At 44.6% G+C, this 22,035-nt stretch overlaps 1 protein-coding gene across 3 annotated transcripts in view; it reads left to right on the top strand.

The window, feature by feature from the left end:
* Positions 1–22,035, top strand: part of UXS1 (UDP-glucuronate decarboxylase 1) — a 94,329-nt gene that overhangs the window by 14,239 nt on the left and 58,055 nt on the right. Inside the window, exons 2-5 of one of the 3 annotated variants that reach the window (XM_008008291.3) lie at positions 13,237–13,264; positions 14,522–14,585; positions 15,623–15,666; positions 21,210–21,270. In XM_008008291.3, the coding sequence (XP_008006482.1) occupies positions 13,237–13,264; positions 14,522–14,585; positions 15,623–15,666; positions 21,210–21,270 (197 nt within the window). Of the gene's footprint in view, positions 1–13,236; positions 13,265–14,521; positions 14,586–15,622; positions 15,667–21,209; positions 21,271–22,035 lie in introns of those variants that run through there. The other 2 variants (XM_008008292.3, XM_073023299.1) reach the window with 2 other exon arrangements.

Genomic DNA, 22,035 nt, shown 5'->3' with positions numbered 1-22,035 from the left:
CCTTGGGATGAGGAGAAAGCCAGACACCAGTGACCATGCAGGGCTTTGCTGCACAGAGCAAAGGTAACATGAAGCCCTGCTCCCAAGCTGTGCCCAGTCCAGCCCACAGGGACCTGGTCCTGAGCGAGCTTTATCAGCACAGCCCTGGAGTCCGTTAGAAAAAAGGCCCATTCATGATCAGACACTGATTATTTCTTGGTCAGGAAGTAAGAATGTGATAAAAGAAGCTGGAAGGCATTCTGTGGTTCAGGAAGGCTGGGGGGCACTGGGCGTGCTCAGAACTACACTGCCCAGCTTGCCACAGGTGATGGAGGAGTGGACATAGGGCAGGGGCAAGGGGGCTGGGTGTGGGGGCCAGTGCCAGGCATCCACTAGGGGGTATTCTACTCCACGTGGAATATTGTAAAAGAGATTGTGGAGCTGCTATATATATACACACACACACATATACACACACACAGACACACAGGCACACATGTACATATACACACGTACATATATATACACATATATACATACACATACACCCACTTGTATATATTTACACACACATACACGTATATGTATACATACACGTATTTGTATATATACACACACATACTTGTATAGACACACATACTTTTTGCCTCATCCTTGTGCATTATTTCTGTTATAATGAACTTAATATAGTGGTACATATATGTATATGTGGGGTGCGTGCTCAAGACTGATAATTGGAAGCAGGTGACCAGATTGTTCTGGAGAACTCAGAAATCTTGAGCAGGAAAAGGACCAAGACTTTTTGGACAAACCGTGTAAAGTAGGGAGAAGTGCCACATGGGGATGGCATAGACAGAAGGGCCCGGAAGGAGGCGGCCTGGTGATGCAGTGGCCAGGGCCCCCACGCGGCGGGCACAGAGATGGGGGACACGTGGAAGAACACATTGTCAGCATCTGCCAACCACGATGGAAGAGCGGTGAAGAGGGAGAAGGGGCATCTAGAATTCAGTAGCGCCTGAGACGGAGGAGGTGTGTGCAGAGGAGTTCTTCTGACATTTGACTCTGTTGTTTGTCTTACTAAAATGTGGAATGTCTTAAGACGAACTGAGCAAGTGAGAACACAGGTGAGTGCCCAGAGCAGAGGGTCTCAGATTTGGGCCACATCAGCATCACCGGGAGTCTTGCTAAGGCCAGATGGCCGGGCCACACCCCAGAGTGTCTGCTTTGACAGCTGTCCTACCCCAGGCTGCAGTAACAAAATGCCACAGACTGGGTGGCTTGTAAACAACAGAAATTTATTTCCCACAGTTCTGGAGGCTGGGAAGTCCAAGATGAAAGCCCCAGCAGATTCAGTGTCTGGTGAGGGCCCACTCCCTGGTTCATAGATGGCGCCTTCTCGCAGTGTCCTCACATGGCAAAGGGGTGAGGGCTCTCTCCGGGGTCCCTCTTAAGAGGGCACTGACCCCACTCATGAGAGCTCTGCTTTCCCAACTCAGTCACCACCCACAATCCTCACCTCGGAATGCCGGTATATTGGGGGTTAGAATTTCAACATGTGACTTTGAAGGAGACACAAATACTTAGACAGGAGCCCTGCATGGGACCTGAGAATTCGTATCTCCAGCAAGTTCTCAGATGAGGCTGCTGGTGCGGTTCAGGAACACACCTTGCATAGCTCTGGTCTGAACAGGCGTTTGTGCTGTTCTCCCTTAGAGGATTCCCTGTGGAAGTGAGTTTCTTTTATCCAGGTATTTTATTATAAAATAAACAAATATATACATGTATAGCTTTAAAAATGCTTGTAGCTAGACCAGGCTTGGTGGCTTACGTCTATAATCCCATCACTTTGGGAGGCCAAAGCAGGTGGATCACCTGAGGTCTGGAGTTCAAGACTAGCCTGACCAACATGGTGAAATCCCGTCTCTACTAAAAATACAAAAATTAGCCAGGTGTGGTAGTGCGCACCTGTAATCCCAGCTACTCAGGAGGCTGAGACAGGAGAATCTCTTGAACCCGGGTAGTGGAGGTTACAGCAAACCGGATCCTGCCACTTCGTTCCAGCCTGGGTAACAGAGTGAGACTGCATCTCAAAAAAAAAAAAAAAAAAAGATGTAGCTTTAAAAAGCAAAAACATTGACCCTGCTGTATGTGTTATCCTCTAAGTTGTCCTTTTTACTTAACGTTGACATTTTATGTGCAAAGACTTTTAAAAGGTGCAGATATCATCTGCAAAACCCATACTTTTAACCACCTTTTTAAAAAAGTGATATCTTGGGGCAGATTTTTTCCCCTAGGCATATTGGTAGGGTTTTATTAGGTAAGCCTATGGGAAGGTGTGCGTCACAAACAGGGGTTTTATAGCCAAATTTCAGAGCCTACCATCTGGGATTGCGAAGGGCTGCTCTTTTGCCTGCCTCCGGAGGCAGCTAATTGGAGTTCTGGCTTCCTGGAGGGCTGAGAGCAGGGTGAGGACCACAGGGAGGTCTGATAAGCAAGTGCCTTCTGCTTTAGGCTTGGAGCATGCCAGTTGCTAGAGCCTGCTCAGGTACCCCAAATTGCCTTTTTATTTGGGCCACTTTTCATCCTGTGTCACCACTTAGGATGAGCGCAGGCCTGGAAGGCTGAGGACGGTGGCGGCAAAGGCTACTCTAGTCTGGACATGCTTCGGGAAGTTTAGGGCTAAGGCTCCTTCGGGTTCAGGAGTAGGCATGGTTTCCTGTTCAGCAACTGCCGCTCTTTGGTCTGTCATGATGCCTGACCTTTGAGCACCTCATTCTTTTGGTAGGAACTAGCAACTGCGAAGCCCCCTCACCCCAGGGACACATCCCCCTTTCTTACTCGAAGAATTAAACACAGAGCAGTATCTTCTAATTTGAACCTTCTGGTCAGCTTAAGCCAAACTTTGAATGCTTTTCTTCATAGAAGAATGATGCATATTCTTACCTGCTTTAAGAAAACATTTCAGTTGTGCCACCTCAGGATTTATCCAAGGCAAGTCAAAGATTTGCCCTTTTCCGGAGAGCTAGGATGATTGGGGTTCTTCGGAGGTGCGTAAGGGTGCATCTTTCCTATGTACACTTGTTATGTTCAGATGGGAGGTGGGAGGACCGGAGAGCTAGGATGATTGGGGTTCTTCGGAGGTGCGTAAGGGTGCATCTTTCCTATGTACACTTGTTTGGTTCAGATGGGAGGTGGGAGGACTGCAGTCAGGTGGGGAGCAGCCTGGGTTGGGGGGATCAGGATCAGAATTTTCCGAAGATTCAGACTTGGCCCTTGACTTCTACCCAGGTGGACCAGTCTCTATGCAAAGCTGTGCTTCTGACTGGAGGAGGGGGCAGATACGCTTGGTAGGGTATGCTGTGGGTGAGGAGGGGTTTAGCCCTATATTTGGCTTGATTTGAGGGCTGTGACCTGGGCATATGAGCATCAATAGATTAGAGGTGGTGACAGGTCCGGCTCTGTTTTGGTTGTGGTTATGTTTCACTGCTTAACCAACCACTTTAAAACATAGTGGCAGAAAACAGTTACCGTTGTATTTATACCCGTGGGTTTGATGGGTCAGAAATTTGAGATGGGGATGGCTCTTCTTCGTTTCGTGATGCCTGGGACCACACCCAGGTTAGAACATCCATTTGCAGGTGGCTTCTTCACTGGCAGGTCTGGACCTTGGGGACAGACTCAGGCTTGACTGTTAGGGTGCCCACAGGCAACCTGTCTGGCCTCGGGTGGTCAGACTTCATGCATGGTGGTTCAGGGCTCTGAGACCGAGTGTCTCAGCAAATGCGGCGGAAGCACTGGCCACTGTGACCATCTAAAGACATCATATAGTGTATCTTCTGCTCTTCCCTGTGGTCCAAGCAGCCCAAGACCCCCAGACTTAAAAGAAGGACATAGAGACACTCCTCCTGTTCCCCCATGCAAGGTGTGCCAGATAATTTTTGGACAGGTTTTAAAAGTGTCACTTTGGAGTCTCCCTTTGGGTATAAAGATTCCATGTCGCTTTGCTGCAAGCACTTGGCAGACAAACTGTTTTACAACTCAGATGAGGCTTTTTGATATAGCTCACATGTTCAGAAAAACTTGAGAGGAACAGCAAACAGTCCAGCATCGGAATGCGTGCAGCAGCAGCATTCTGGAACTTTCTCTGCCAGTAATACTTTCAGTGTGCTCAAGGTGCCGTCTGTTTGTACAAGATTTCCGTTTTGAACGCCTCTCTAAATTAAAGTGTTCCTGCTCTGAGCGCTGGAAGGTTGGAAATCGCTATTCGTTCTCCTGAAATGGGGGCATCTTTCACATTGCAGGAGGCTTCAGTGTCCCGCTGAGGATTTCCTGGAGGTTGATGTCACTCAGTTTTTGTTTGAGCATGTGCCACGTGGCATCGAGGATGGGGGGATTAGCTTAGGGGATGTGTTTGGAAATGAACAAGGCGCCTTTATTCCGTGCAGATGGGAAGGGATCTGGAGCCCTTGACAGGTCATGCAGGCCTTGGACTGAGGCCTCACTTTTGGAAGGGTGGCCCGGGGTGGGTGGGCACTAGCTATGTGGCCTCGAGCAAGTCACAGGCTACCTCTTGGGGCCTGTCTTCCGCTCTGGGATGGTGGTGATAGCATGACTTTGTGATTAGAACCAGCATAAAAGGCCCACGTGGAGTAGGTGCTCGGTAAACCAGCAATGATGCCGGCATTGCCACTCCTACTGGGCACATGCCTTGGTTCTGTTACAAGGCCCTCCCCAGGGCTGTGGCCTCTCACCATGTGCACCCCACACAGGCCCTGGGTTGCACCTCTGGCTGATGCGGGCCTTCAAGCCCCAGGCCTCAGGTTCTGTTTGCCTGTGAGACATCTTCATGTGGGTTGCTACAGGATGCCCTGAGCTAAGCATGTGCTTATCTCAGACCATCCTCCCCTGCCCCAGCTGTCTGCCTCAGGTGCTCTTATCTTGTGACATTACTGTCCTCACCCTCAGGACCTGTGGGCTCTGCCCTCTGCATTATCTACTTACTCTGTGTTCAACCCTTCCCTCACCCATTTGTCTCTCACACCTCTGCTTCCAGATTCGCTCAGGCTACAGCACCTCACTGTCTCTCATGCTCCCAACAGCTGTTCATTGCCTGCTGTCCGGAGCCCAGCTTTCTTGGAATAATACAAAAGGAAACACAGTGGTGCCCATATTTGGTTCATAAACAGAATCTCCTGGGTCTTGTTAGGAAAACAACTATCCTGCCCATCTTGACCTTGTTGCTGCATCTTCCCTTCCCCAGAGGCCTCTGCTGGCATTGCCGCCCCCGCCCCTCCCTCTTCCTCCATGAGAATCTCCTCCGTCCGGGAGTCTTCCCATTTATGAGTATGTGGCCCACAGGCATCTTCACGCTACTCCCCAGGACTTGGGTGACTGCAGCCTTTACTTCTCCACCGTGCTTTGTATATAGGTGGCTGCTGGTGATTTTCCTTCAAGGACAAGAACTGCCTGGACTGGAGTCACCCTAGTCCTTCTGGTATCCCTTAGAGCAAAGGTCAGCAAACTGTGGCCCATGGGCCATATCCAGCCCACTGCTAGTTTGTGTGAGACCCAAGGGCTGGAAAGTTTTCACAGGTTTTAAATGGTTGAAAAAAGTCGAAAAGAATACTAGCTCACAGCGCCTGAAAATTACATCAAATGCAAACTTCTGTGTCCTTCAGTACAGTTGTGTGGGAGCACAGCCATGCTTTTACACATTATCTCTGGCTGTGCTCACGCTCCAGTGGTAGAGTTGAGTAGCTGGGACGGAGATGTCCCACAAAACTGCAATATTTGCTATTCTGGCTCTTTTAATGGAGTTTTGTGGGTTTTTAATTTTTTTTTTTTTTTTTTTTTTTTTTTTTTTGAGACAGAGTCTCACTTTGTTGCTTAGGCTGGGGTGCAGTGGTGTGATTATGGCTCACTGCAGCCTCAGTCTCCTGGGCGATTCTCCCACCTCAGCTTCCTGAGTCGCTGGGACCACAGGTGTGTGCCACCATGCCCAACTAATTTCTGTATTTTTTTTGTAGAGACAGGATTTCACCATGTTGCTCATGCTGGTCTCAAACTCCTGGGCTAAAGCAGTCCACACTCCCAAAGTGCTGGGATTACAGGCATCAGCCACCACACCCAGCCTATAGTTTTCTGACTGCTGCCCTAGAGTAGCAATTCCCAGTCATTTGGGGGAGCTTTGTAGTCATTCTTTCAGCAAATATTGAGTGAGTACATATTATGTTCATCTGTCTCAGGACCCTGGATAACAGCACTGAACAAACAAAAATTGGTGCTCCTGTGGAGCTTACATTTTTTTGTTGGGCACAAATAGGCAATAAACATAGACATAGATAAATAGGTGTATTGGCTGGTGATAATGCTGTGAAGAAAAAGAAAGGCTAAGTGGGCTGTTGGTGGGGTTGCTCTTACAGACAGATTGGTCAGAAGACCTCTTTGATAAGGTAACTTTTGAGCTGAGCCCTTGGGTGAACTGAGAGAGGAAGGGAGGAAGGGGGAAAGGTGAAGAGGCAGTTGGGAGAAGTGTAAGTGCAAAGGCCCTGAGGCAGGCAGATGGGGCAAGTCTGAGGAATGATGAGGCAGATAGCCTGAGCCTGGACTCTGAACATTCAGAGAGGTGGGCAATAGGTGGTGGCAGCAGGTCCCCAGATCCCTTAGGGTAGAGGTCCTCTTCCCTCGCCAGGGGTCACAGTCACCTGGGGTACTTAAAAAATACAGCTGCTGGAGGCCTCTGCAGAGATTCTGATTCAGCAGGTCTGAAGTACAGACCTGTGGCCTGGAAGGTCCTGGATTTTATTGGTTGAGACTGGAGAATCAGATCCACATTGCCCCACCCCCGGCCCCATCTCCGTCAGCGTTGAGGCCTGCAGAGCCCTTGCAATGCTAAAAGGCAGTGTGGATTAGGAACCTTGGCTACTGGACCTCACACATTGCTTGGCTCCTAGAAGATACTGAAATAAATGTTGACATTTTTAAAAAGAGACCTGCATTTGCCCTGTGACTGATGGCCTCTGTTACTATTATTTTGGGGCATGCCTTTTCTTTCTCTGTGCATGCTTCAGTCTAAAGGCCTAGGTCTCAATAAAGGGGTAAGTTCTCCAGCATCTAGCCAGTGGTGGCTGATCCACCTTTTATTGCAGGAAGTGGGAGCACGCTGTTTCCTGTAGTCTGAGGTGGACCCCCCCACTGCTTGTCACCCAGCCAGGCCTTTGGGAAGACTTCTCCATGCCCTCTCTGGGGATCCTCCCCATACTTGCTGCTTTTCTATCACAGACCCCACATCACCTACTGGACAGTAAAGCAATGTGTGCAGGGTCTTAACTTGTGCATCTGCAAGTACTGAGTCTTACATACAGTGTTACATAGATAACGTAGGGTAGGAGAGCAATCTCCCTAAATCATACTTCCTTCCTGTGACTTAGTGTAAAGGTACATATGCTTTCCAGTTTTTTTAAAATAGTGATTGGAATGACTGAGAAAAATACGCTAAAGCATACTGTAGCCATTTGAAATGGACAGGTATGAAACGGAAATGGTGATTTTGCTTGATCCAGCCTTGTAACATTACTTGAAATAGGACCATTGAAATTGCTACCCAGATCTGGATTCCTGGTAAAGAATCTGTACTTTGTGTGTGGCCTGGCATTCAGGGACTCAGGCTGTATCTCTATTCTAAAACAAATGTGCCTCTTAAAATCCTGGGCTTTGATGGATTCTGAATTGGTGGTTTTTCATTTGTTTGGGGTCTTGAATTCATTGGCGGACCTTGACCTGTGAACACACAATTTCATGTGTGCTTTCACATGAGACTCCCCTCTAGTCTCCCTGAAACCCATTCAGGGATCCGTGGAGACCCACAGACTTCAGATTGGGAAACTGTGTTCTAAAAGGATTGATCTCATGATAGCTGATGACTGTTTAAGAAATCAAGTTAGACTCAGAGAGATTGTGAAAGTGTTGGGTTAGCATTTTAAGTTTTTCTTTGTTGGAAAAGGACACCCATTTTAATCATACCCTTTAAAACACTCAATATTTCACTCTAAATGAAAATTTTTATGAGTTAGATTTTCTTGAACTGGGTTTCCCTGCATAGCTTGAAGTCTGGATACGAACATAATGAGAACGATGAAGCTGATGTGCCTCAGTTTACATACAAAGTACTTTTTAAATTTATATTAAAAATTAAAATATCTTGAAAGCTGTGGAAGGGAATTCAGTTATAAGCCCTTTGTCAATAACTGAATAAGTATCTTTCTTAAAATACTTTTCTTAATATTGATTCCTGGTGCTATATAAGTGGGTTTAATTCAGTTCAAATATTTGTAGAGTGCATCTGTTAGTAATGTCCAGCGATCTGTTTGAAGCACCATAAGGTGGCTCAAAATAACTTAAGCAGGTTGCAAAAACTTAAAATCAACATTGCTTTAAAGTAATGGTTAACTTTTAAGGTCTATGCCCTGCAACCTTTCAGGCTACTCTACACAAAACTACACAAAACTGAGGTTCCATAATTGTTGGAAATTGCTTGTGTCTTTGCATTTGGAATCTATGCAGCGATGTGGGGGTTTGTCGTGCTTTGCCATGCGTGTGTGTCTGTTCTTTGGTCTGGGCTGGGTATTGGATTCTGTCTGAAGTAAAGCAGGTAGAGCTTTTGATAATTTGAAAGGAGGCCAGAACACTTGACATAAAAACATTGTAAAGATTAATTGGTTATAGCGTGTCTGAAGATAAAAAGTAATAAGCAAGGGATAAGTGTTGTAAGAAAAGGGAAAAATTACTTGGCATGCATTCAACTAATTTTAGTGCTTGGACCACGTATGCCTGGTGTAGCAAATGTAAATATGAAAACACCTCATCTTGCAGAGAGACCCACCTGTAAGGTACCAATTAGAACAAAACATGTAGCAGGCCTTGGCCACACAGCGGGGGCCCCAGTGTCTCCTGGAGCAGGAGGGATGATTGAAGATGCTTTCTGGAGAATAAAATCTCAGATGAGTCTTGGAGGTGCAAGTGCCCAGGACACCACCTGTGGACGAGCTGAAGGGTTGGGGACAGCAGGTGGTTAGGGAGGGTGGAGAGTCCCATGCAGGGGGCTGCTTGCAGGGGGCTGCTCTGGAGGTCTGAGTGGGGAAGGAAGGGATTCATGAAGCCTCCTTTGCAGGGTGAATCAGGAGATGCAGCTGGGGAGGAGAGGGCATGTCTCCAGGTGCATCTCCAGCCTCCAGGGTCAGTGGAAGAAGTCTGAGACCCAGAAGTGGATCTGGTCCTTATCTGCTTACATCCATTCTTACCCATTTATGAAGGGTGGTAAAGCTTTGGCTGTGGCTTGGGCATCATTCTCCGGGGCTGATCCTGGGAAGAGATAATTAAGGAGAACCAGCGGGCAAGGGGAAAGGGCTCAGGACATCATGGTCAAGGAAACCGAAGGTGTCTGGGATGGGTGGCAGCCTTCACTGCTCTGAAATGAACTGAGGATAGAAGGATTGAGATATTTCTGTGAAATCAACTTTTTTTTTTCCCCCCCAAGACAGGGTCTCACTTTTGTCACCCAGGCTGGAGTGCAGTGGTGCTGTCTCAGCTCACTGCAACCTCGACCTCCTGGGCTCAAGTAATCTTTCTGCTTCTGCGCCACCCCCCCAACCCCCCGCCACCGAGCCCCCCGAGCCCCCTTCCCCACTGCCGCCTCCCCGCCACACCCATGTAGCTGGGATTACAGGCACGGGCCACCGCCCTGGCTAATTTTTTGAGATGGGGTTTTCACCAGTTTGTACAGGCCGGCCTCAAACTCCAGAGCTCAAGCGATCTGCCTGCCTTGGCCTCCGAAAGTATTAGGATTACAGGCGTGAGCCACCGCACTGGCCTGAAATCAACATTTTAAACTGACTCGAAAAAAGGTTTGAAAGAAAAAACTGAAAAAGCAAATAACCATGGAATGATTTGAAAAGTCTGCCAAAAGGTGCTACCCACCCAGAAGGCAATAAGAAAATGGATGCTTCCATAGCGTGGAATACTATTTTCAGTAAGAAAGGGACTACTTTGTCTACTTTGATAAGCAGCTTAATCCTACAGCCAAAATGAGACAGTACACTTATTTGAGATATATAGCACAGTAAAGAAAAGTGCACATGGGTTGGGCAACTGGTGGCTCACAGGTGATCTTTGTGGACTCTGGTGGCAGCAGTGCCTGGAATCCGAGCTGAAGACTGACCCAGGTGTTCACCAGGTGTCTAGAAAGAGGCAAGAACAGGACAACAAGGACATGGAGTTTAGTAAGGGTTAAATTCTCTTCCCTCCTTTTTTAAAAGTAAGTAAACACTTAACCACAAGGAAAATTAAACAGTTACTCATGTCACCATTTAAACTCAGTATTTTGGAAATTTCACAGTCTTTTTTTTTCCCCAATGCATTTTATAGAAGTGAGAGTCACACTGTATATATATTTTTTCATCTGGTACTGTCATAACTGCATCATGTTACAGTGTAGTTCCATAGTCATATTTAATGGCTTTCTGATTTCATCAAATGGCTGTATGACAATTTATACAGCAGTTCTCTAATTGTGGGATATTTTGGCTTATTCCTTTTTTGTGTGTGTGATTATAAATAAGGCCATGACATTGGTGAGGGCACTTTTGCTATATGTTTACTGATTTCCTGAGAATAAGATAAAGGCAAAATCATGTGGTCCAAAGGTTTAAGTGTTACAGGAAAGGGGTCCCGATCCAGACCCCAAGAGAGGGTTCTTGGATCTTGCACAAGAAAGAATTCAGGGTGAGTCCTTAAAGTGAAAGCAAGTTTATTAAGAAAATGAAGGATTAAAAGAATGGCTCCTCTATAGAGAGGGCAGTTCTGAGGGCTGCTGGTTGCCCATTTTTATGGTTAGTTCTTGATGATATGCTAAGCAAGGGGTGGATTATTCACACCTCCTCTTTTTAGACCATATAGGTAACTTCCTGACGTTGCCTTGGCATTTGTAAACTGTCATGGCGCTGGTGAGAGTGTAGTAGCGAGGACAGCCAGAGGTCACTCTTGTGGCCATCTTGGTTTTGCTGGATTTTAGTCAGCTTCTTTACTGCAACCTATTTTATCAGCAAGGTCTTTATGACTTGATTTTACTATAACATATTTCATCAGCAAGGTCTTTATGACCCGTATGTTTTTTTTTGTTTTTTTGTTTTTTCTTGAGATGGAGTTTCTTTCTTGTTGCCCAGACTGGAGTGCAATGGCATGGTCTCAGCCCACTGTAACCTCCATTTCCAGGGCTCAAGTGATTCTCCTGCCTCAGCCTCCCAAGTAGCTGGGATTACAGGCACGTGCCACCACACCCAGCTAATTTTGTATTTTTAGTAGAGATGGGGTTTCACCATGTTGGTCAGGCTGGTCTTGAACTCTTGACCTCAGGTGATCTGCCTTCCTCTGCCTCCCGAAGTGCTGGGATTACAGGTGTGAGCCACCGTGCCTGGCGCATGACGTGTATCTTAATGCTGACTTCCCATCTCATCCTGTGACTTAGAATGCCTTAACAGTCTGGGAATGCAGCCCAGTAGACCTCAGCCTCACTTTACCCAGCTTCTGTTCAAGATGGAGTTACTCTGGTTCCAATGCCCCTGACAGAAGCAGTTTTAATTTTTTTGATGAATAATCTAGTTAATAGCTTTATTTTAATTTCTCCCTTTTCCCTGCTTTCTTGCCACTTTTATTTATTTGGTCATCTATTGCTGTCTTTTTTTTTTTTTTTAAATCAAGTTTCCTCCTCTGTGTGAAGAGAGATGTGCTTTTATGGAATTAGTGACATTTCCCTTCTTGAGAGTGGGAATTTCTTGTGGGAGTGTAGTTTGTATACTGCATCCTATTTGATGAGTAGCTATTAAACTCCTACTACACACAAGAGGATAGCAATGGGAAGATGCCTGGGGTGATGAGATCCTAACCTCAGGGCCTTCCCAAACTCACAAAATTAACAACCCCGGACTGGGAGGACGTTTGTGTTTACTCTCTCTCTTCCTCCTCGGCGCCTGGAAGCACCTAAATGCACCTGGCACTTAGAAGACCTTCAGTATCTGCTGAGTGGCCAAATGAGGGCCAAATAGGAGTGTGTACAAAATATTAGGACTGCTTATCCTCAGAAAAGACCTCCATAGAAAGAATTGCCTGCTCAGTAACTTAGAGTGAGTGCTCATGGTCCAGTATTAAAGTCATCTGCCGTTGATTCAGGGATGACTTAACACACATTTACCGAAGTATACAGGCACAGGAGAGCCTGCCCACCAGGCGCCTAGAGTATAGAAGGGAGACGTAGTAAGTGCTGAGAAAGGATGCACTCCTGTTGGAGTTAAGCCGAACTGCAGGCCACTGTTTAACTTCTCTGGGTTTGCTTTCATCATCATTACAAGGGAGAGGTTAGACTGAACCTTAGGACTTCTTTCAGACATGTGATTATTTGATTTTTGTGACTAGTTCTTCCTCAAACGAAGGTTGAGAACATACTGTTTATCAAAACACATGCATCCTTAGCTAGGTGTGGTGGCGCATGCCTGCATTCCCACTTACTCAGGAGGCTGAGGCGGGAGGATCGCTAGAGACCAGACTGGGTAATATAGGCAGATCTGTCACTTGGAAAAAAAAAAAAAAAAAAAAGCTTCACATGCACTCTCCAACTCCAGACCCCAAAAGAGGTATTCCAAAACCACGGGGATAGATAGAAAAGAAAAACAGCTCAGAGCAGTACGAGCCATGTGAGGTATGCAGAATTTGTCAGGCCACAGCGACGTAAGCATGGAACTAAAGTCATGCCCTGCCATGCCCATGGCCAGTTCTTCAAACACATTTTGTTTCTGCCCAATTATCTTTTTCCTGGAAATTTTGATACAAAAAACAATGTATAGGCAATCAGTAGCTTATGTTATTTTAATGTAAATTCTTGGTAACTTAGAAACCGCCTCTTCCTTTAAAAGCCCACTTGTGACTGCTGCTGATGGGAGCATATATTCAGGGCAACTTGAATCAATGTTCTTGGGTTGCAGTTCTCAAACTTGGCCTGAATAAAACCTCTACCGATCCTGTTTTTACTTATTTTGTAGTAAGATGTAATTGTTCTGAAAACAAAGTGTGCATTTGGTTGTCTTCATGACATAAGTTAATTTTCTTTGTAAAATTTAAAATATTGGTTAAAATTTAAGATTCCATCCATTGGAATCCCTGAAAGTTGTGGACTTAAACATTGACTTCTCTTTTTTCTTTCTCTTACAGCTGTTTGGGGCAACTTCGTTAATATGAGGTAATTGTTTTTAATTACTTGGGTACTGTGGTTGGATTTTATAGACACATTTCAGTTGGTACATATATACCATGAATGTCATGGTTTAATTAAAAGTATATTTTAAAAACAAAACTGGGTTCTTGCTATTCACATATCTGAGCTGTTTCTTTTCTCGTATCGGTATTCTCAAGGAATGCAGCTGATTTTAACAGTTACCAAGTAAAGCCCACAAGTAAAGCAATGGTCAGCCACCCCTCCCTTCCCTCCTGATGTAGATAATAAAGGGTTGACCCTAGCTTATGTAAATTATATTTCTGGGTGGCTTGAGCAAGAACACTGAGGGGCTTTTGCAAAGCCTTTTGAGAAGGGAGCTGTCTTCGGGAAGCCATGGCTGGCCCGGGACCCCAGGGGGCCAGTTAGTGGATATCGATGCAGAGACCACCTGTTTAGTCCAGCGTTAGGCCTGTATGCATCGTGTGTGCTTCACAGGGCAGGAGGCACTCTTGTAAAAATCAAACCCTTGTGTTATCTCTTCACCAAATTAAAAAAATAGCCTTATAAAAAATCAGCAGAAAGAAATAAGCATTTATTGTAAAAGCAAATTTGGTACTGTTAATAGTTTTCCATGTAAAGGAAAATTTGCTCCCCCTGGTTATGTTGTGAGAATCACTGTTGTGATGATTAGGTTGGTATTGTAATGTAATGCGGCTGCACATGTCTACCAGGGTAAAAAGTTACTATGCCTTCAGAAGACTTTTCATGTGGAGTTGGGTTTTGCAAGGTGGGTGGGACAGTGTCGATTTGATTCCTACCACCAGGGCATGTGTGTGTCTCCTGACAAAGGCTGCTGTGTATGACTAGGTGGGGTGCTCAGAGCCCATTTAAAGGAGCTCTGTGGTTTTACTTAAAAGACTCCATTTTTGCGTGAAATCCCCAGGAAAGCCCAGCAGGCACAAACATATACTCCTACAGACACACTTCCTGCTTCTAATTTAAAATCCTGTGTTGGATGTAGCATAGCAGTGAGATTATTTTAGTTTAGTGGAAATAATCCATTAGGTAATACTGAGCATGTTCATAGATGGATTTAAGGGGATTCCCTCCCTTTGGTTGTCTTCTTTTCCTCTGGTGCATCCTTTCTGGAGGGAATTGTACATGTGACTGATAGTTGAGCAGGAGACGGAGGTGGTCTGCATTCTTTGGGTTATGTTAGGGTAATTTATTCAGAAACAGTCGTGAAGTCACAAAGCCTTTCAGTTGATCTCAGTTTTATAGCTTTCTACTCAACAGGTCTATCCAGGAAAACGGTGAACTAAAAATTGAAAGCAAGATTGAAGAGGTTAGTCTCTTTTCTATTTTTGTATGTATTTTGTCTGTGCGCTTGTCAATTTTGCTTCCTTTGCTCCTGCTGTCATTCTTATTGTGGCAGCTTGATGCTGTTCTGTGATTCTGAAACCATGTCTCAAAAAATTACTCCCTTATTTAAGAGGACATGCAATCTGTTACTGTTGGTCCATTTTTGACTTATTAAAACAAGTTCTACCTCAAAGGCAAAATGGATTTAGACTTTTACATGACTTTTCAGGAAAGCGTCTTTTAGAGAAAGGGAAGTGATTGCCTTTGGGAGATAGAGATGAGTACCAACATCCTCTCACTGGCACAGATGCTGAAAAGAAAAATGGCCACCAATCGGATGCTAGGCCAACAAATGTAAAGAATGTCCACATGCACAGATGGAGATGTCGCACACCCACCCAGCTGAAGGCTAGCACCTATGCTTGGTTATGCACTTCCTATTTAAATACATATAGATACAGCCAGACCACTGTAACATGGACTGTGGGGGAGAGGATGGGGGATTACTTACTTTGTGTCTGAAGCCAAATAAGGGAGTCCTGGGAAGCTCTTGGGTTGTCTTTTTCCTGAGTCCACAGTGTCTACAGACGTGGATGTGGGTTGACTCACAGCCTGCAACTGTGTGCTGCAGCTGATAACATGAATATGCACAGTAATTGCAGAAACAAGATGTTAAGCTTTTGTGGGCCATGCTTAGGGGATTCTTCCTAAAAAGAGATGGATAGTGTTGATCTGTTTTTATGAACCTGAAACACCTTTTACATTCTTCCTAGTAAGATGGGTGAGCAAATACATTAATTGTCTCAGAAACTGAGGCGTTTATGGAGTAAGAGTTCAAATCGACAGTTTATCTGTTCAGTTCTAGCATTGTGATGCAAGTGGTGTATCGTAATTTCAAACCGGAAGTTAATTTGTAGAAGAAATTAAAACCTGTTTTGCCTTATCTGAAACATCAGAATGGGGTGAAAGGAGTTGAGAACTGTGTTTTTGCTTTAAAACTGATTTTTGTTATTGTTCTAGATGGTTGAACCACTAAGAGAGAAAATCAGAGATTTAGAAAAAAGGTATGTGTACTTTTTGTCTTAAGGTCAATAGTTAAAATAAGTTTGTCTCAATTGAGTAATTCTCAGTTTGTTTTCTCCAAACTCTACCAACCTAAATAAATGTCTACATATGCATTTCCCCCGCTTTGAGTGTAATACCCAGATAGAACATTGGGAGAAGAGTCAATCTAGATGTGTTAAGATCTTCCTTGTTCAAACTCTGAATGTCTGAATTTCTGCAAATTTATTACATAGAAGTTGAGGCCAGGCCTCACATTTTCCTTTAACTTCTGCGTATATTGATCAGTTGGCTGGAATGGCGAAACAGGAGAACAGTCCTCTGGGCCTAAAACATAGTACCATATGCAAACACCACAAAATAAGAATGTGGAGCCTGTGGTGTGTCATGTGTAGTCATTTAGCTGCTTTTGTCACCAAAGTTTATGAGGTTTCCAGAATTTAGTCCAGTGAAGTGGGAGGAAGAATGAATGGAATACGATAGAAACATTTATTTGAGTCAGATTCCAGAGAGAACCTCTCTTCACCCTTTGGGACACTATCGCCCTCAGGTTCTCTCTCAGGCACTCCCAAGGCTGCTGAGCCTCAGGCTCTGGGACTTTCCTCTGGCACGTACTGTATTCGGAGAACATTGTCTGGAGTAGCAGTTGAGTCTTTAGAAATTTTAAAAAGAAAAATGACAGCATGTATTAAAGTTGATGTGATTTTTTTCCCCTTTCTTGGGATGAGTTTGGATGATGTGTGTCAGCATTGGATGAGCCTTTTATCAAGTCCAGAACAAAAATGAAGAAATGAAGAGCAGTTGTTCTTTGATTTTCATTAAATGATCAAAGGGAAATACAATTGGAAAAGCATCATTAAACAAAATGTGTCATTCACTTTCTTCTTATCCTCAACTGAGCAGTCAAGCAAACTGTTAGTTTCAGCACTTACCAGAACAAAAGTTGTCAGTAATTTTTAACAGATTCCCTTAGTAATATAAGGTTGCTACTTGTGCTTTAAATTTTTTTTTGCTGTGATTTTGTGCATCAGTTATACAGCTTGTAATATTTCCTTGGATGGGAGCCAGAAAATCTGCCTTTGATAAGACAGCAGAATTGAGAGATTTTAATGAAGCTTTTTTTTTAAAGAAAAATTGAAACGATAAGAAATAACCCAACACACGTTTTATATATTGGTAAAAAAAAACCCAAACTTGTCGACCAGTGATTATTTTCTTTAGATGATAGTATTCATTTATGAAAAGAAAAATATCTCAATTCGATAACTTCCCTAAGGCAATAGCTTACGAACAAGAGCTCTCAACGTGAGGATTACACCATCTCTTTGACACTTTTGTGATGTTTTTTTGAGTGTGTGCTTTTAAACTGGACAGAGAAGCACAAATAAGAATTTGATCCTAAGAATTTACTAACACTTTATTCTTGTCAACCTGTGAGACCACCTTGAAAATAGGGGCAGAGGGCAAACATTTGCCTCTGGGGCTGCTTGCAGGTGATTCATTCTGGAATGGTTCCGTCCTTCAGGTTGGTCAGCAAGTCAGGTGATCCACATGCCTGCATTACTGTGTCAGAAGGTCAAGCACAGGCCTGGCTAAAAAAGCGTGTCAATAGAAATTGATGGAACTCCGTCTAGCTTTACTTTTCCTAAGTGTGTGATAAAGATGATCAAACTACCATCTCGACACTGACAAGATAAGAATGTGACTGGAAATAGGTTTACTTGATGTGCTTGTCACTTTGAGCAAAGTGGCCCCCAAGAACGAAAGATATTTTTGGAAGTTACAGGTTATATTTATATAGGGAAAGAAAGAAGACAGTGTCATTCTAGAATCCTGAGTAAATAGATTGTATGTGGGCTTTTTCTCTTTTATCACACTCCCATTGCTTAATACTTTGATTATATGCCATTTGTTTAATTTTAACTCTGTATCTTTAAATGTTCTTTGAATAGATGGCACATGATGATCATTTAAATTCTAAGTAAGAATACTACTTACTGGCTAAACAGTAAGTTTTATCTAGAATGGCATAAAACATTAATAATTAGTAAAGTGTTCATTTGGGACTGTAAGAAAAGATTTGTTACCTAGTTCATCCCTCATTCTGCCTCTGCTTGCTGGTTTCTCTCGCTCAGGAATGCAGGCCTCAGGCCTCTGCCGCGTTTCGCTGCTTAACCCCTAGTGCCTAGTGTAGAACGGTGCTTAATGGAAAGTTCCCAAATAAGAGGATGAGCCAGTACACTGGGTAGGATTTTCACCTGCTACAGGTCTTTAAGAAGCCTTGTGGGCCAGGCATGGTGTAATACCAGCACTTTGGAAGCCTCAGCAGGCCAGTGGCTGGAGCCCAGGAGTTCGAGCCCAGCCTGGACAACATAATGAAACCTCATCTCTACAAAAAATACAAGGCTGCAGTGGGCTGTGATGATACCGCTATACTCCATCTGGGGCGACGGAGTGTGAGACCTTGTCTCAAAAAAAGAAAAAAAAGGCCTTGTGCCCCTGCCCAGCCCTGGGTCAGTCCAGCAGGTGCTTGGGAGCACCAGGCAGCTGGCTCAGCATGTGGCCCAGCCAACAGCATCCACGTGGTCACTGCACTCTGTTGGCACTGTGCCCTGTCACCCATTACTGCAAGGAGGAAAACGGGATGACATGCATACTGAGGAGGACCCCACAGGCACCCTCCCCTTCCTGTTACTTTCAGCTTTGTATGTATGGCTTCTCACAGGAAGAAGTGAGGAGTATAAGATAGTTTTTTAAAAGTTTAATTACTTGAGCGTATACATATGAAATCTAAAACTCGGCTGCTACGTATTGAAGAGAAACAAAGCAAGAAACTCAACTATTTTTCGTTTTTTAAATTAAAGGTGTCAGCACACTGCATTTGAAGTATTTTTTAGTCCATCTTACACCTGTCACTGCGCGTGTCAGGCAACCATGCCTTTGCTTCAGTTCAATTTCTTTGAAGTACATTTCCTGTAATAAAATGGTTTGGCCGTTTCCTCTTGGTATAAGTAGCACACCACATTTCATTTTAAGCTTTCAGATAGGGACTATTCTAAGCTGACAGCTTGGATTAACATTTGTTTCCGTGGCCCCGGATGCACACTCTACAGTCCTGCGCCTCCGCTCCTCACTGAATTGGTTTCTCTCCCTGCACCTCGTTTTCCCGTATGTAGCTATACTCCCATTCCCACGCGGTCCTGACTCTAAAATCATATACACAGTAGAGAAGGAGCCCAGAAGGTGAGTGAGGGGAAGTTACGAGTCAGAGACGGCACCAGCGTTTTCACAACACAGTCTGGAGGAGCCACGGTGCTTGTGAGCAGTCGTGGGAAGGAAAGAGGGTCTCACCTGTGCCACGGCGCTGGGTGTGCCGCTCGGGGATTGAGGCTGAAGACCTGGATGTCGTGAGCTCAGAGAAATGAGGACAATTGGAGCGGTGTGAGAGGCGCACACAGATAACTCTGAGATTGACAGTGCCGTCCCCCAGCTGAGTTGGTGAGGTAGGAGACGGAATGACAAGAAGTGTTACTTGGCAAACAAGACACGTGTGCTGCTCCCGCCAGTCTAACAGCATCGCTCCTGACTGAAGGCAGAACTTGCACCTGCTCCCCAGCTGCGTGGATAACATTCCCGAGGCCCTTCCTGTGGGCGGCAAGTACTAAAGACACTCGGCGAGCTCACAAGGGGAACCCTGGGGTTCCCACCTATGTCCTCAGACTCTCCCATCTGCTTTTGTAGTCTGCAAGGGGAACTTGAGCTTTTGAGACTCTGGAAGTTCTTAATGGGGGAATTCGTCTGCACTGTAATAGCCCTTTGACTCCAATTTAAGCATGCTCCTGGCTTTCTGGAGATGAGAAACCCCTGCTTCAGGGACTTCTGTCTAATGACCCTTCATATTCCCTTCAGTTCAGCGACCATTAAGGAAGTGCATTCTGTATCCTCTATTGCTGTGTCTGTGCTGGGGACAGGGCAGGGATGGACCTGGCCCAACCTCTCCAATTAGTGTAATGACCATAAAGCTGATGTCTCAGATTTTATTTAAAGCACTTTTGTTCCTAACTGAATCACTTTAAAAATGACTATTTCGGCTCTGTGTTTATTACCTCTCCCTGGATGTTTTATATTCTCATCACACTGCCCTGCTCCTAGGACATCAGTGTGGGCTGGGGACTCATGGCACCTTAGGGCAGCAAGGGGGATCGAAAGATAAGTGAGACTTGAGATGGAGTCGGAGCAGACCCACAGAGACAGAAGATGCTGATGCTCCATTGTTTTATCAGGGATGCTGGTCAGAAAGAGGATGCCGTGACTGTGAAAATTCCTGGAGCAGGAGACAAAGTTTCATTAATATCTTTTCTCACTCTTGCGGGGCGGTCCTCGCGCGTTGGGCCTGTGACTTCACGAAGCTGCTTTCTTCCACCTGGGCCCTGGTACAGTACCTAGAGAATGCCATGGTTATAGCCCGGTGGGTTCTTCTTGCCCACTGCCCTGAGAAAACCAAGGCACTGAGAACAACAGGTGTTACAGCCAAGAAAGAGTTCAATCGCAGGGCCAGCCACCTGTGAGAATGGGCGCGGTTTCTCAGATCTGCCTCCCTGAGAACTCGGAGGCTTGGGTTTTTAAGGGTAGTTTGGTGGGCGGGGTCTGGGGAGCTGAAACAATTGATTGGCTGGATGTGAAATCATGAGGGTGTGGAAACTGTCTTCATGCAGCTGAATCAGTTCGTGGAAGCAGAGTCTGAGGACCAGGTGACATCTCTTCGTCTGTATGCCAAAATGCTAAATCTGAAAGATACCTCAAATACCGTTTATTTAGGATTCACAGTAGTGATATTATCTGTAGAGGTTATTGGAGAAGTTACAAATCTTGCAACCTCTGTTTGAGTGACTCTGGGGCAGTAAGCAATATACAGATAAACAAGCTAAGCTAAGCAATGGCAGGTCAATGTTTATGCTTATTCTTTAGCAAAGTTCAGACCCTACCATAACTCTAACCTCGGCTTAGGAATGTGGCTTCAATCTCGAAACGAGGAGGGTCAGTTTTCCTTGCCTCAACATTTTACTATACATTCCTCTCCTAGTTATCTTGGCCTCTGCACTAAAATAAGCAAAAACAACAAAAATAAAAATTTAGCCTGTGAGGTTAGAAGCAAGATGGAGCCAGTCATTAGATTTCTCTGATTACAATTTTGCAAAGGCAGTTTCATGGCCATCTTCCTTATGGTGTGGTTTTGTCTGGACTAGTAGAGGTAGTGCCTGCCCTGCTTTAGCAGCTGCTGGAAGCCTGTAGTTCCTTAAGCTTTCGCTTCTCAGAGGTAGAATCTCAAGTCATGTCCTTAGCTTGATCCTAAACAAGGAGCGAGTTAGATAGCTCTTGACCTCAAGTTAACTAGTGACTCCTTGGTTTCTCCAGCACTCATTCAAGAGTAGAGAGAAGGAGCAAACAATAACAGTCCCAAAACCTGACACATACTTTGATGATAGAGAAAATATTCAAATAAGATGTTTGACTTTTTCCTTTTGAATCTCTTTATATTATACAGCTTTACCCAGAAATACCCACCAGTAAAGTTTTTATCAGAAAAGGATCGGAAAAGAATTTTGGTAAGTTTGCATACCTGATTAGTATTTGTAATATTAAGAAACTTTCTTTTTTCATTGAGAGATAATTCACATATCATAGAATTCACGCTTCTCAAAGATACAATTCAGTGGCTTATAGTATGTCCACAGAGTTAGCACCACATTCTGATTCCACAGTATTTTCATCACCCCAAAAAGAAGTCCTGTACCCATTAGCAATCACTTCCATTTCCCAGCCCCCTCCCGCCAGCTCTGGGAAACCACTAAAACTACTCTCTATCTCTATGAATCTGCCTTTTTTGAACATTTCATCCGAATGAAGTAATGTGATATTTGGTCTGTCTTCAAGGCTCAGCTCTAGCATGAGTCGTACTCTTCATTCTTTTTCATGGCTGAACAATACTCCATTGTATGGATGTACCACATACTGTTTCCCTGTTTCTCAACTGATGGGTATTTGGAGTTGTTTCCACCTGGAGGCTATCGTGAATAATGCTGCTATGAATGCATGTGTGTAAGTTTTTGTGTGGACGTAGGATTTTCAGTTCTTTTAGGTATACTTAGGAGTGGGATTACTGGATTGTGTGGAAACCCTGTGTTTATCTTTTTGAGCAAGTATGAAACTTGGGAGCTGTGGTTTTTAACCTTTTCTGGTTCACAGACCACTTTGATGAATACCCTGGAGGCTTCCTTGGCTAATAGTACTCTTGTTAAACATCAGTATAAACTCACCAATGAAAGAAACCCTTTTAACTATTAGGTAACAAATTATGTCCAAAAATATTG

This window comes from Chlorocebus sabaeus, chromosome 14 (genome assembly GCF_047675955.1).
Source record: "Chlorocebus sabaeus isolate Y175 chromosome 14, mChlSab1.0.hap1, whole genome shotgun sequence".
In the NCBI taxonomy this organism is placed as follows: domain Eukaryota; kingdom Metazoa; phylum Chordata; class Mammalia; order Primates; family Cercopithecidae; genus Chlorocebus; species Chlorocebus sabaeus.
Note: the sequence above shows the minus strand (reverse complement) of the source record. Positions and strands in the feature narration are given on the sequence as shown.